The sequence below is a fragment of the Sus scrofa genome, chromosome 5 (assembly GCF_054392235.1).
Source record: "Sus scrofa isolate SSC_HxYL_T2T_F1_AM1 chromosome 5, Sscrofa_HxYL_maternal_Yorkshire_Landrace_v2.0, whole genome shotgun sequence".
In the NCBI taxonomy this organism is placed as follows: domain Eukaryota; kingdom Metazoa; phylum Chordata; class Mammalia; order Artiodactyla; family Suidae; genus Sus; species Sus scrofa.
This window is the reverse complement of record NC_139387.1, coordinates 23,965,454-23,977,977: the sequence shown is the minus strand read 5'-3', so window position 1 is coordinate 23,977,977 and position 12,524 is coordinate 23,965,454. Positions and strand designations below refer to the sequence as shown.

The 12,524-nt window shown below is 34.9% G+C and overlaps 3 protein-coding genes across 3 annotated transcripts in view; 1 reads left to right on the top strand and 2 right to left on the bottom strand.

Moving 5' to 3' along the window:
- LOC146403237 (olfactory receptor 6C3-like) overlaps window positions 1-12,524 on the bottom strand; it is a 555,083-nt gene that overhangs the window by 457,059 nt on the left and 85,500 nt on the right. The window lies entirely within an intron of this gene.
- On the top strand, window positions 1,845-6,394 carry LOC146403240 (olfactory receptor 6C3-like). The gene has a single exon (XM_084955897.1). The coding sequence runs from the start codon at window positions 1,845-1,847 to the stop codon at window positions 2,781-2,783; it is 939 nt and encodes a 312-aa protein (XP_084812023.1). The 3' UTR covers window positions 2,784-6,394.
- LOC102162678 (olfactory receptor 6C1-like) lies at window positions 3,360-10,549 on the bottom strand. Its single transcript, XM_084955898.1, has 2 exons — window positions 7,228-10,549; window positions 3,360-7,181 (listed from the first exon to the last, which is right to left on the bottom strand). The coding sequence occupies exon 2, from the start codon at window positions 6,719-6,721 to the stop codon at window positions 5,783-5,785; it is 939 nt and encodes a 312-aa protein (XP_084812024.1). The 5' UTR covers window positions 6,722-7,181; window positions 7,228-10,549; the 3' UTR covers window positions 3,360-5,782.

Sequence of the window (12,524 nt, the reverse complement as noted above, 5' to 3'; positions counted from 1 at the left end):
ACAGACTCAATATCACATGAATTTGACTCATTCGCCTCAATTAATTTGCTTTCTTATGCTTTCTTATCCATATGTATGAAAAAGATTCACCTGTATCTTTTAATGATGCCTCATTCACACTCTTAATGAATTCCCCTGAGACAACAAGAAAGACACAGATAAAATAAGTCCAGCTCCATGTGTGTGACATACTCAGAGAAGAACATTCCTATTGTCTATTTTCTGAAGCAGTGTTTATAGGATAATATTACTAAAATTGTATAGATATATAACATAGACTTACAAAAAATTCATTTAAACTCTTCGCATTAGTACAAAGAAATTGTTTTAATAAATAGTGTTTTGTATTATATGAAAAGGGGCAAATGTAAGAATGCTTTATTGGTCCACGTAGGTGTAGCTGAGTTTTTGGGTAAGAGGCAAAAAGCCAGTATGAGTCGTATTATGATTAAAATGTTCCCCCAATTTTGCACTATCAGGAATCAAGGATATTGTGGATCAAATGTATAATGAGAATTATAATCCTTGAGAGCCATGGCAAAGTTAAATCACAATACTTGTTTTGACAATACAATAGAAACCAAGTAAGCTGCAAACTCAATTTACCAGCTCTGAAATTATATAAACATGGAAACAAATTAGATGATTCAGTGTGAACTAAATCATCAAGAGGAACCAGGAAGTAAGTAAATTTGTTTTTATTCAGTTTTAGTATTTATTATTCAATTTCATTCAAATATTTTAAAGTATTATTTGCACGTGTTTGTGATGTTTGTGAATTTATGAATCTTTTGATATTAAAAAGCAAATGATTGTTTACTCCCAAGAAGACTATTAATGAACTTCTAAAGAAGCAGCACAGCGATGTCTTGAGTTGTTCATTAATTTTTTTCTCAGTTAAATGGTTCTCTGTTACAGAAATAAGACATAAAAAAAGACATGCCCTATTTAAAGGAGTATCTGCTTCCTGGTAAATGTTTTGACCTTCCACTTGTTCATTTGCTAAAGCAATGGTTTAAAAAAAAAAAGAAAAAAACACCCAACAACAACAACAAAAAAAGACTGTGTGTTGTATGAAGTAAACTGTTTCTAGGCAATTATTTATTTTAGTAGCAGAAGTTACCTTTTCTTATTCTTCTGGCATTTTCATCCCAAAAAGGAAAACAAAAAAGGATGTGGGCAAGTGACAGCATCAGCTAAACACTTAAAAACATGATTTGGAGAGAATGTCAACAAAACATTCCCATGGATAAACACATATGTTCTAAAGTGAGGTGATTGCTATGTTGACTAGCGGTTTAAACTTGTGAAAGTTTCTTAAACTATGTGTGTCCCAGTTTCTCAAAATAAAAATGTGGAGGTAGGCCTATGTAGCCTCTGTTAAGCTTTCAAACTGTATTTAGAATATCTACAATCCATACAGGTCCATACGGTTTTTGTCATACTGAAGGAAAGGAGAAGAATCAATTAAAATATTTTCATATTTTTTACAAAAGATGCTAAATATTGTAAAGAATAAGTTTAAGCTTAATTTTAAAGAAACTATAGAAGAAATAGCTCTATTTAAATGTAATCACAAGATTTTTATTTTGTCCATGGCCTGTGATGATGTATTTTCAAAGAAGAGAGATCAGTATTGAACTCGAGATAATATTCAATACTCGAATGAAAGGTCAAAAGGAAATTAGTTACTGGAGAGGATCAAATATGTTTTTAAATTTCATGCATTATCATCATAGATACTTTAAAAATGTTATATACTTTCCTCAAACCTATGTAAACTATTTTATGTTGTATAAGGGGAATGCATATTTTCTGTTCTCAAGGGGGAAACAGGATTGGCAATGAAAAACCACACAGTACCCACAGAATTCATTCTTCTGGGCCTCTCAGATGACCCAGAGCTTCAGACTGTGATTTTTCTCTTTTTAATTATCACATATATATTAAGTGTCGTGGGAAATTTGGCCATCATCACTCTCACCCTGGTGGACTCCCATCTACACACCCCTATGTATTTTTTCCTCAGGAACTTGTCTGTGTTAGAAATTTCCTTCACAACTGTCTGCATTCCTAGATTTTTGGGCACAATTGTCACCAGGGACAAAACTATTTCATACGGTAATTGTATAGCTCAGTTGTTTTTCTTCATCTTCATGGGAATCACTGAATTTTATCTTCTAACGGCCATGTCCTATGATCGCTATGTCGCAATCTGCAAACCCCTGCATTATACAACCATCATGAGCAAAAGAGTCTGCACACTGCTTGTCTTTTTCGCTTGGTTGGCAGGATTCTTAAATATCTTCCCGCCAGTTATTCTTTTTCTCCGGTTAGATTATTGCGGCTCCAATATCATCGATCACTTTGCTTGTGACTATTTCCCCCTCCTGCAACTATCCTGCTCTGACACATGGCTCCTGGAAGTGATTGGTTTCTACTCTTCCATAGTGATTCTGCTTTTCACCCTGGCATTGATCCTTCTATCCTACGTGTTCATCATGAAGACAATCCTGAAACTGCCTTCTGCCAGTCAGAGAAAAAAGGCATTTTCTACATGCTCCTCTCACATGATTGTCATTTCCATCTCTTATGGGAGCTGCATATTCATGTATGCCAACCCTTCAGCAAAAGAAAAGGCGTCCTTGACCAAAGGAGTAGCTATTCTGAACACTTCTGTTGCTCCCATGATGAATCCATTTATATATACCCTGAGGAACCAGCAAGTGAAGCAAGCCTTTAAAGATAGCATCCAAAAGATTATGTTTTTTTCAAGTAAATGAAAATATTTGTGGCATTAAAAGAATAAAGTTCTTGTCAATGCTTCTATTATTCATACTTTCTCAAAACTCTTGCTTTCACAATAGCTATATATTTTTCCCTGTGTCCATTCCCATATTAAAATTTCCCCCACTTTGAACCCAGTACCTTGGATAAAGTTGAATATTGCTTCAGAATTTCTATAATTTGTTTTATTCAAATGTATTAGGATGGCATATAAAACACAGGTTAATGTTATGATTTTGAGAAGTGATTTGTTTTTGAAGAGACATAGGCTATTTAGTTTGATGAAAATGGTGTGAGGATAGATGTGAATTTCTGAAGTTTTCCTTCTTACCTGGTAATAGAAATGAATATTTTCAGGAAATTTTGATTCTCTATGGCATTTTTGTGAAATCAAATTACCACAATCACAACAGGGTTGGAAATAAAATATAAATATCTACTTAAATATTTAAAAAAGATTAGAAAGTCAATATATTCTATTTTTTATGCTATTAATAATATAGCTGATGATAATGAGAAGGAGAAAAACGGGGAGAAGTATAGAAGATAAAATCTTATTCAGCAATTACTAGGTTCCAGACTTATTCTAATTATTTTCTCTTTATTGGCTCATTGGATCCTGCCAACAACTTTATGAGGCACCTGCATTGTTATTCTTCTGCAGAAATCTTTATACTTTCTCTGGATATATTTTATAAGCTTTCCCTCACTTATGTTCATAATAAATAAAATAAAGGTTTGAGTTAAATTTTAAAATCTTACATCTATATCAATCACCACGTTGTAAATCAAATAGTCTTCAATAAAACTCTAAAAAGAATCTTACCTCTATTATTAAATTTTCACATTTTAATCATATTATTTTATATTAAATAAGAAATACTATATAGGTCAATGTTTATGGAAAAGTCTTACATGGGGGGGAGGCAAAATATGATTCCTGGCCCAAATTTGCTCAAAACCTATTTTTATTAAAAGTTTTATTAGAACACACCTCATTCCATTCATTGACAGGTTGTTGATAGCTGCAGTTACACCCTAAAGGGAGAGCTGAGTAGTTGCATCAGGGAAACTACAGCCTGTAAAGTGTAAACTATCAATATACTGCCCTTTATTGAAAAGTTTTTGTTAACCTCTGATATTGATAATCAAAATGCTCATATATATTCCAAACATGTATAATAACTATTAAGGAGTTTGTCTATAGAGTTTTTGAGAGCTGACTCATCTGATAATACCAGCATAAATTTCCTCATAACTTTTGTAATAATTTTACAGTTCCGTTAATTCTCCTATCTATACCTATCTGCAGTGTATAGTATGCATTTATTGAGTGATTAAGAACTCACAGTCAGCAATCAAGTCTAAATTTCAATATATTCAAATGTTCCAATTAAGCTTAGAATTTATAGTTTCAGTCTGAAGGAAGCAAATAGTAATGCCAAGACCTCCCTGCAAACTGGAAATCTCAGTGTTGTTTTGTACGTTGTTTTGTTTGTTTCTCAGCAAATCATGGATATGAGTCTCTCAACTGAACATAGTACATAAATATCATGAGGAATTTGGCTCAATGAATTATGATTGCAGTCTTACCAAAAATGGTTAAAAATTTAGGATGAGTTTGAGTATTTTAATGTAGGATGAATTTGAGTATAAACTTAATTATTATTTTAATTTTTGACTTCATGGAAAACAGAAAAAAAAAAAGTTCATGGCCAGAATTGCATGATATTGTGTGATTGTCATCTAAATACTGATGAGTTCATTTTCCCGAAGATGCCCTACTCTAATATTTAAAATAGAATGAACATAAGATTTTTCTAATGAAAAGATGTGTATTTTATATAAAGAGTTTGCCGTTATTAACTTCTTTATTCCTGTTTAGAAGACTTGTCGTTTAAGCGAAAAATTAAAGAAATTGTATGTGTAAGTGATTATTTCAAAATAGCCACAAATATGAGAATGTTACAAAAGCCCTTAGTATTGATGATCAAAAAGACCAACTTAACATCAAGCATTTATTTGCACATACAACTGACCACCGCAAATATAGTCATATTTAGTATCCAGTAATATTTATTTCCTCAGGATTTTTAAACAGTTTTATGGTATATAAGTTAATTATGGAGTTCCCAAAAAGGAGGGGAGCTATTTAATCATTTTTCATAAGCAACTATGTATTCACAATGGATTTTTTGGGGGGCCACACCCACAGCAGGTGGAAGTTCCTGGGCCAGGAACTGAACCTGCACCACAGCAGCAACCTAAGCCTGTAGTGACAACACTGGATCCTTAACTTGCCACAAGGGAACTCCAATAATAGATTTTTGAATTGATATATGGCATAGAAATTTAAATATCAGTAATGAGAAATATTTCTTGACTTCTTGAGAATATATACTTACTTTATTCTAGTTATACTGTTTTTCACATAGTGACTAAGTGGCCACAATATGGGGTGAATAGTACCAGTAATATGATGGTCAGATTACATTTATGATCTTTGTGCATTAAACCAAAAGTAATGCTAAACGCGATTTACTAATTCTTGAATATCTAGACAAAATGTTTCCTGGTGAAATCATAAAACACAGTTCTCTTTTATGTGCTCTTGCTCTGCCACTTTCTGTCTTTCTAATTTTTTTTAGAATTATTGTGAAAAAATTGGCATTCAAAAAAGTTTCAGAGAAGGAAATGAGGCCAGTCTCACAGTTACAGACTGGAAAGACCAGCACAAAGGAAGGAAAGTGTGTGAGAGAAGGAAGGGAATTTGAATGGAAAAAAATATGAAAAATAACTTATATGAGAAGAATTAGAATTAGAATGGGGAAAAATGTATATGCAAATATCCTTGGGAACCTGCTGGCAATAAAATATAAGCAATGAAAAATAACTCTAGGAGACTATGTGGAAATTAAAGTATTTTGAAAGCCCAAATTTTCATTTAACTGCTCTTCATTATGCCTCTAAAATATGAAACAGCTCTTTTATTTTTTCATTTCCTGGAGAAAAATGCAACCTTCCTTGCCAAGTCCATGAAGGCTCTCTTGACCTGCTGATTCCTTAGGCTATAAATAAAAGGGTTCAGCATGGGGGCTACGGAGGTGTTTAGCATGGCCACTCCCTTGCTCAGAGACACACTGTCTTTTGCTGAGGGTTTAATATACATAAAAATGCAGCTGCCATAAGAGATGGAGATGACAATCATGTGGGAAGAACATGTGGAAAAGGCCTTTGTCCTCTGACTAGTAGAAGGAATTCTCACAATCGTTCTGATGATATATATGTAGGACAGAATTATTAATGCCAACGTGAACAATAGAATAAACACAGCACAGGAAAAACCCACCATCTCTAAGAATGTGGTGTCTGAACAGGAAAGGTGTAATAAGGGGAAATAATCACAAGTAAAATGGTCCACAGCATTGGACTTACAGTAATCAAGTTGTATGAACAGCATGAGTAATGGGAATATGATTAAGAATGAAGCCAGCCAAGAAGCAAAGACCAGCAATATGCAGAGTCTAGGATTCATGATGGCCAAGTAACGCAGAGGTTTGCAGATGGCGACATAACGGTCATAGGACATGGCGGCCAAAAGATAAAATTCAGCGACTCCTAAAAGAATTAAAAAAAATAACTGAGCCATGCAATCATTAAAGGAAATGGTTTTATCTCCTGAAATAATGGTGCTCAGGAACCTGGGTATAGTGACAGTTGTGAATGACACCTCTAGTAAGGAGAAGTTTCTGAGGAAGAAATACATGGGGGTCTGGAGGTGGGGATCCAGCAGGGTCAGGGTGATGATGGTCAGGTTCCCAGTGATGCTGAGCAGGTAGGTGATGAGCAGAAAGACAAAGACCACAACCTGAAGCTGTGGGTCATCTGACAGTCCCAGGAGGATAAACTCTGTTATTACTGTGTAGTTTCCCATTTTTGCTCTTCTTCTCTTGAGTAACCTTCAGGAGAAAACACAAAAGGACTTAAAAAGTGGGGATTATCCATGGATAGCACAGGAATTTATCCCTGCAATAAACATATGATGCCATACTAATTTAACTTGAGAAATTTTAAAACAACCTAATGAAGATAAAGTGATTTAAAGGAATTTTTTTTCCAGGCTCTTGTGTTTTACATAAGTTTTTCATTATAAGATCCCTATCTTAACAGATTGGAACCAGGCTAAAAAGATTTTTTTAAATCTTATCCAAATGACACACAGTAAATGGGAAGAACAAGGCTTTTAACCTAGGCTTTTTTAAAAACATTGGAAATACTGGAGTAGAAATGCCTCCTGTTGACTTTTTGTTTGTTTGTTTTGTCTTTTTAGGGCTGCACCCGGGGCATATGGAGGTTCCGAGGCTAGGGATTGAATCAGAACAGTAGTTGCTAGCCTACACCACAGCGACAGCAATGCCAGATCCGAGCCATGTCTGTGACCTACGCCACAGCTCAGGGCAACGCCTGATCCTTAACCCAAGAAGCAAAGCCAGGGGTGGAACCTGAGTCCTCACGGATGCTAGTCATAATCATTTCCAGTGAGCCACATTGGGGACTCTCCCTCCTTTGACTTTTAAAATGCTTTCCCTAAAGGAAGTCCTTTCCATTGGAAAACTCATTTTCTGCAACTCTAGTTTAATCATATCATCCTAGTCTATCATCTAATTTCTTGTATTATAATTTGATAGTATAGAATAGAAAAGCCAAATATGTCAGGAAAATGGTCATTCAGATAGGTATGTGTCCAACATGAAAGTCGTTGGAATGAAATCTAACCATGTGACAGATTTCGATGCTTCCCTCTGACTCATTCACCTTCCCACCTTCCTACTCCTCATCTGAAGCCAGAGGTGATGGGTTCATTACCATAATGTTTTCAGGTATTAGAGAGCCCAGAGTAGAGAGGAGGCAGAGTGGACATTTAGTAGATTGGATCTATGTCATGCACCAAGGAAACCAAATTGCACAAATATCTAAAATCAGACATTATCCTTCAGAGACCATATGTTTCTTGAAAATGTCTGCCATCTAAATGATATTAGTATTCTCTCTCTCCCCACCTCTCCCTCCTTTTCTTTGTTCACACACACACACACACACACACACACACACACACACACACACACACACACACACACACACAGGCTTTCTATCTCATGTCATTTACTTTGGCCACACCCACAGCATGTGGAAGTTCCCAGACCAGGGACCGAACCCTCACCATAGCAGCAACCCAAGCCTCCACAATGAAAACAGCTGAATCCTTAACTCACTGCACCACAAGAGAACTCCCCATGTAACATTTTTATGTTTTTCATTTTATCTACATCAGCATTCACTTAATAGGAGCTCTATTTTGTCAGTGTATTGGAGTAATCCCTGTAATAGCAATGAAAACCTTTTATTTTTCTTCTCAAATAACAGTAATAATAGTAATAATGCATTTATTTTAAAAGTTAGCCATGAGTTCCTTCAATTAACTGAACCAGTTCATTTTAATATCAGTCATTCTGTGAATTTTCACTAACACCTATAGTTACATTCCAGTGATAGAAGTTTTTGCAATAGAATGAATATTTAATTTCAAGATATAGATTTGATGAAACAATTGTGAAATTTTTCAAATTTTTTCCCCTTAAAATACTGAGCCTTCTTTTCACTCACCTCACTGTATAGCAAAAAAGTGTTTCTCCTGTCAACTTAAGGAAAATTCTAGCTAAGATATATGGTGGACAATGCTAATGGGAAAGCATGTGAGATTCCCAAAAAAATGAACATTTTTTTTATTTTGATATTCTTCAGGGGCTAGAGAAAAAGTCTTAAAAGCACTGACAAGGAAAACAGATGTCACAATTACACATCCTATAAACAAATGTATGGAAATTCAAGGATGTGATGGACATTTACAAGCATAAGTCATTGTTCTCAAATGACAATCCTCTGTGACTAACAGCTATGGTTGATTCTGTTCTGTAATCATTCTGGGATGTGATCTGTCAACCACTCCTGGGATGTCTGGGTGAAGTAATGAAGAACACAGCCAAGTCTCTAAGGCACCATTTCAGATTTTCCTTCCTACCTACCCATCCACATTGTTTTCCTCGTCTATGGAACTTCTGATCCCAAGCTTTATATTCCTTCCTGTATCTTTCTTCTTAAAGAATTTGAATGTCTTGGATATCTCATTGTTGGATCAGGCTTGTAGCTCACTGAAAGGGAGACTTCACCTACTCAATAAACAAATGCTTGCCATTGTGTAAAATCAAACAACTGGAAATGATTTTCAGGACATTTTCATAGTAAATTGTAAGAATGTCCATAGTCAGTTGTAAGGATGTCCTCTAGAGAAAAGAACAATGGTACCCGTGAATTGTCCAATTTAAAGAAGCAGCATTATTTAAATGTCTACTAAAGATTGAGATCTTTTTTCCTCATTTTATTTAAATTATGAGAAGTTGGGTAGGAGGCTCCCTAAATTCCATGGTATAATTGGAAACTTAAATTATCTTCCCACATTCTCTATGTGTACTAAACTCTCCTTTCTTATATTAAGACCCCTAAGAAGTCATAAGTATCTTTGTGAACAAATACATCCTCAAGGCAATTAGCACCCTCAACAGTACCAAGTAGTTTTCCAATTCTCTATCTTTCTCTCTGACTTGACAGTCTTTTTCCTGGTGTTAGGTTTATATGCCAGGTGAATTTGTCACAGAAGAGAACAGAGTATTGATTGAATTTGACTATCTTGAGTAAATTTTGATTTTATAGCTACCTGTCTGTTTCTGGAATGGTTCATTCTGCTCTATCTGTGTTTGCTGACTCTCAATACCATGTAAGAACTTCATCATGACTACATGACAAAAATTCATAAGAAGAATCAATTTAGATTACTTTCAGATTATTACTCTAAGGCTGCCTTTAGATAGTCCTACAATTATTTCTCTGAGTCCCCTGAAAAAAAAATGACCTTTCCTTTTTGCTAATGGAAAAGGGGAGTCAGATCAAACCAGTCAGTCAAAGCAGTATGAAGAAGAATAATGAAGGAAAAACTGTAATCCCCTAAATCACTTGCAAAATCTGTGGGTTTTTATAGAGATGTTCTCTTTCTCTCCTGATTGTCTCAATTTGTTAACTAGCGTCTGTATTTGAAGGTAATTTTTAACTTAAAAAGGAAAAGAAATTCTTATAAATTGTATAGCATCAGAACTTAATTTTAATTTAAAATGTGTGGGATTATCGGAGCAACCTCTAGCTTTTCTATTCCAGGAGAAATGTATTAAAAATATAACTCTTTCTGAGTTTTAGAGTTATTTTTTTTTCACTAGGAAAATAATAATAGTTCATGGAATTATTGCAAGGGATATTTAAAAGTAAAATCCAGTTATATAAATTTTTATCTCATACACTCACACCATAAATACTGTCATCTTTATTATTTCTAAAAATAAAATCAGTTATCACAGTTGAAAAAGATAGTCCCACTGTAAAGTAATAATAACATTTCTGAGGAAACTCATTTGAGAGATAATGTTAAAGCTTTGTCATCGACTCATTACAATAACACTATGTTGAGTGTGGAGAAACTGACATTGAGAGTTTAAATAATATAAACAAGTTCATACATCTAGGTAATGATAAGACTGGAATTCTAAACTCTTTCTGCCTGAAACTGATGCATGTGCTACTTATTAAACCTATATTCAACGAGTAGGAGGACCAAATTCAGAGAGAAATTTTTCCAAAAATTAGTAAAAAAAATAAATTAGTACACCAAACAGGAAATGCAACCATGCTCATTTTTCATTTCTTTGGTATCTACAGAAAGAAATGGCATCCCCAAATTATTCTACTCAATGTGATGAAAAGTTGAGCTAATAAATAATAAATCAGAGCTAAAAAAAAGGTAAAGTTTTCATTGGCTTTAACATTACAGTCTTACCTCTATTTGTCATACAAATGCACCACATCAGCCGGTTGAAATTATAAAAAAAAATGCAACTATTTCGGTTTTAGGTTAAGAAATCCAGCCTTTCTAAAAATCACTCTCTTAATACATTTCCAATTATTTTATTTCCATAGCCATAATTTTTTGATACATTTTCTATGGTAGTCAAGAGAGCAAAAATACTGAAGAGAAGCAAGATATGGAGTTACTGTGGGCCTTTCTGGATATAATTTCTATATGGATTGTAACCTGGATAAGCCATGTGATATTTTATCTACCGTATATGCCCAAGGCTCAGGGGAGATACTCCAGCGACTTAGTGTGCCAAAGAGGGCCAGGAGGAAAACACGCTAAGGATTATAGACATGTTATCAACATTAGTACCAATACCGAAACAGGAAACTTGAGGAACAATGTCCACAGAGAAAAGGGACATGAGAAGTAGGCCAGCAGCATATGGAATGTTTTGCCTTATGTTTATGTGAAAATAACCAAATGTGCAAAAGTTTTAGAAGAGGTTTCCTGAATTTTCCTCATGAGGATGTCTCTGAAGATTTTTTTTTTAAATCTTACTGAGTAAAATACTGGGATTTTAAGTGGAAATATTACATTTTCTATTCTTATAGAGTAAAATGTCTCCATAAGTGGATCTTTAAGCTATTAACTTTCAACTAAATTATTCAAAAATTAGAGAACAATTAAAAGAAGTGTGAGATGGAATGTAGTGCTCAGTGCTCAGTGACTTCCCATTGAAAGGTATGGGAAAAATTGGATAAAATATCCATTAAACTCTATAGTCTCTTCCAAGAATCTTTTCAGGTTATTTTTCTGTAACTGTAATGATGCTAATTGTTGAGGTGGACCTACCATCCAAAGGTCCCTTTACTGGGTGGGCTGGGTTCCAGTGGATAATGAAATCAAAAAATCTAGGAATTTTACAAGAATTTATAAATCCGATTTCTTTCAGTCTAATTTTAGAAATGACAAAAAAAGGAGTTCTCCTTGTGCCTCAGTGGGTTTAGAATCTGACTGGTATCCATGAGGATGCAGGTTTGACGTATGGATGAGTTAAGGATCCAGTGTTGCCCTGAGCTGTGGTGTAGGTCCCAGACATGGCTCAGTTCCTGCATTTCTGTGGCTGTAGTGTAGGCCAGCAGCTGCAGCAGCTCCAATTAGACCCCTAGCCTAGGAACTTCCATATGTCAACAGGTACACTCCCCCACCCAAAAAAAGAATGCAAAAGAAAAAAAAAACTACAAAAAGTCTGTTAACATTCAATCACTTTGTTATGCATTCAACAAAAACTTGTTGAAGACTTGCTATCATTAGATACTATATAAACACTGGAGATACCATGGAATCAAAATAGAAGTGATTCCCACCTTCTCTCAGCTTACCAAAAACAAGGGCATGCCAATGAGGGAAAATAATTTAACCAATGTCACATAACTTAATTAAGAGCTAAGTTCTAAACAGATATAAGTAAAGCAACCTGTCTCTTAATTCAGAACTTTTCGAGTCTTTGTTGTTGCAACTGAGAACCCCGGGCGTGGAGGGAGCCAGAGGGTCGGGCTCTGAGTCGACTACATTGTGGAGCATGACTATGATTCTGTACATGGTGATGAGTTAACTATTCCAGTTGGGGGAGATCATCCGGGATGTGCGAAAACTTCAGGAGGAAGGATGGCTGGAAGGAGAACTGAATGGGAGCAGAGGAATGTTTCCTGACAATTTTACTAAGGAAATTGAGGGAGACAGAATTCAAGGGTGAAAATTTGCCTATCAAATGGGA

Coding starts and splice junctions, on each gene's coding strand:
- LOC102162678 (XM_084955898.1), bottom strand. CDS start 6,721: ATGGGAAACTACACAGTAATAACAGAGTTTATCCTCCTGGGACTGTCA.
- LOC146403240 (XM_084955897.1), top strand. CDS start 1,845: ATGAAAAACCACACAGTACCCACAGAATTCATTCTTCTGGGCCTCTCA.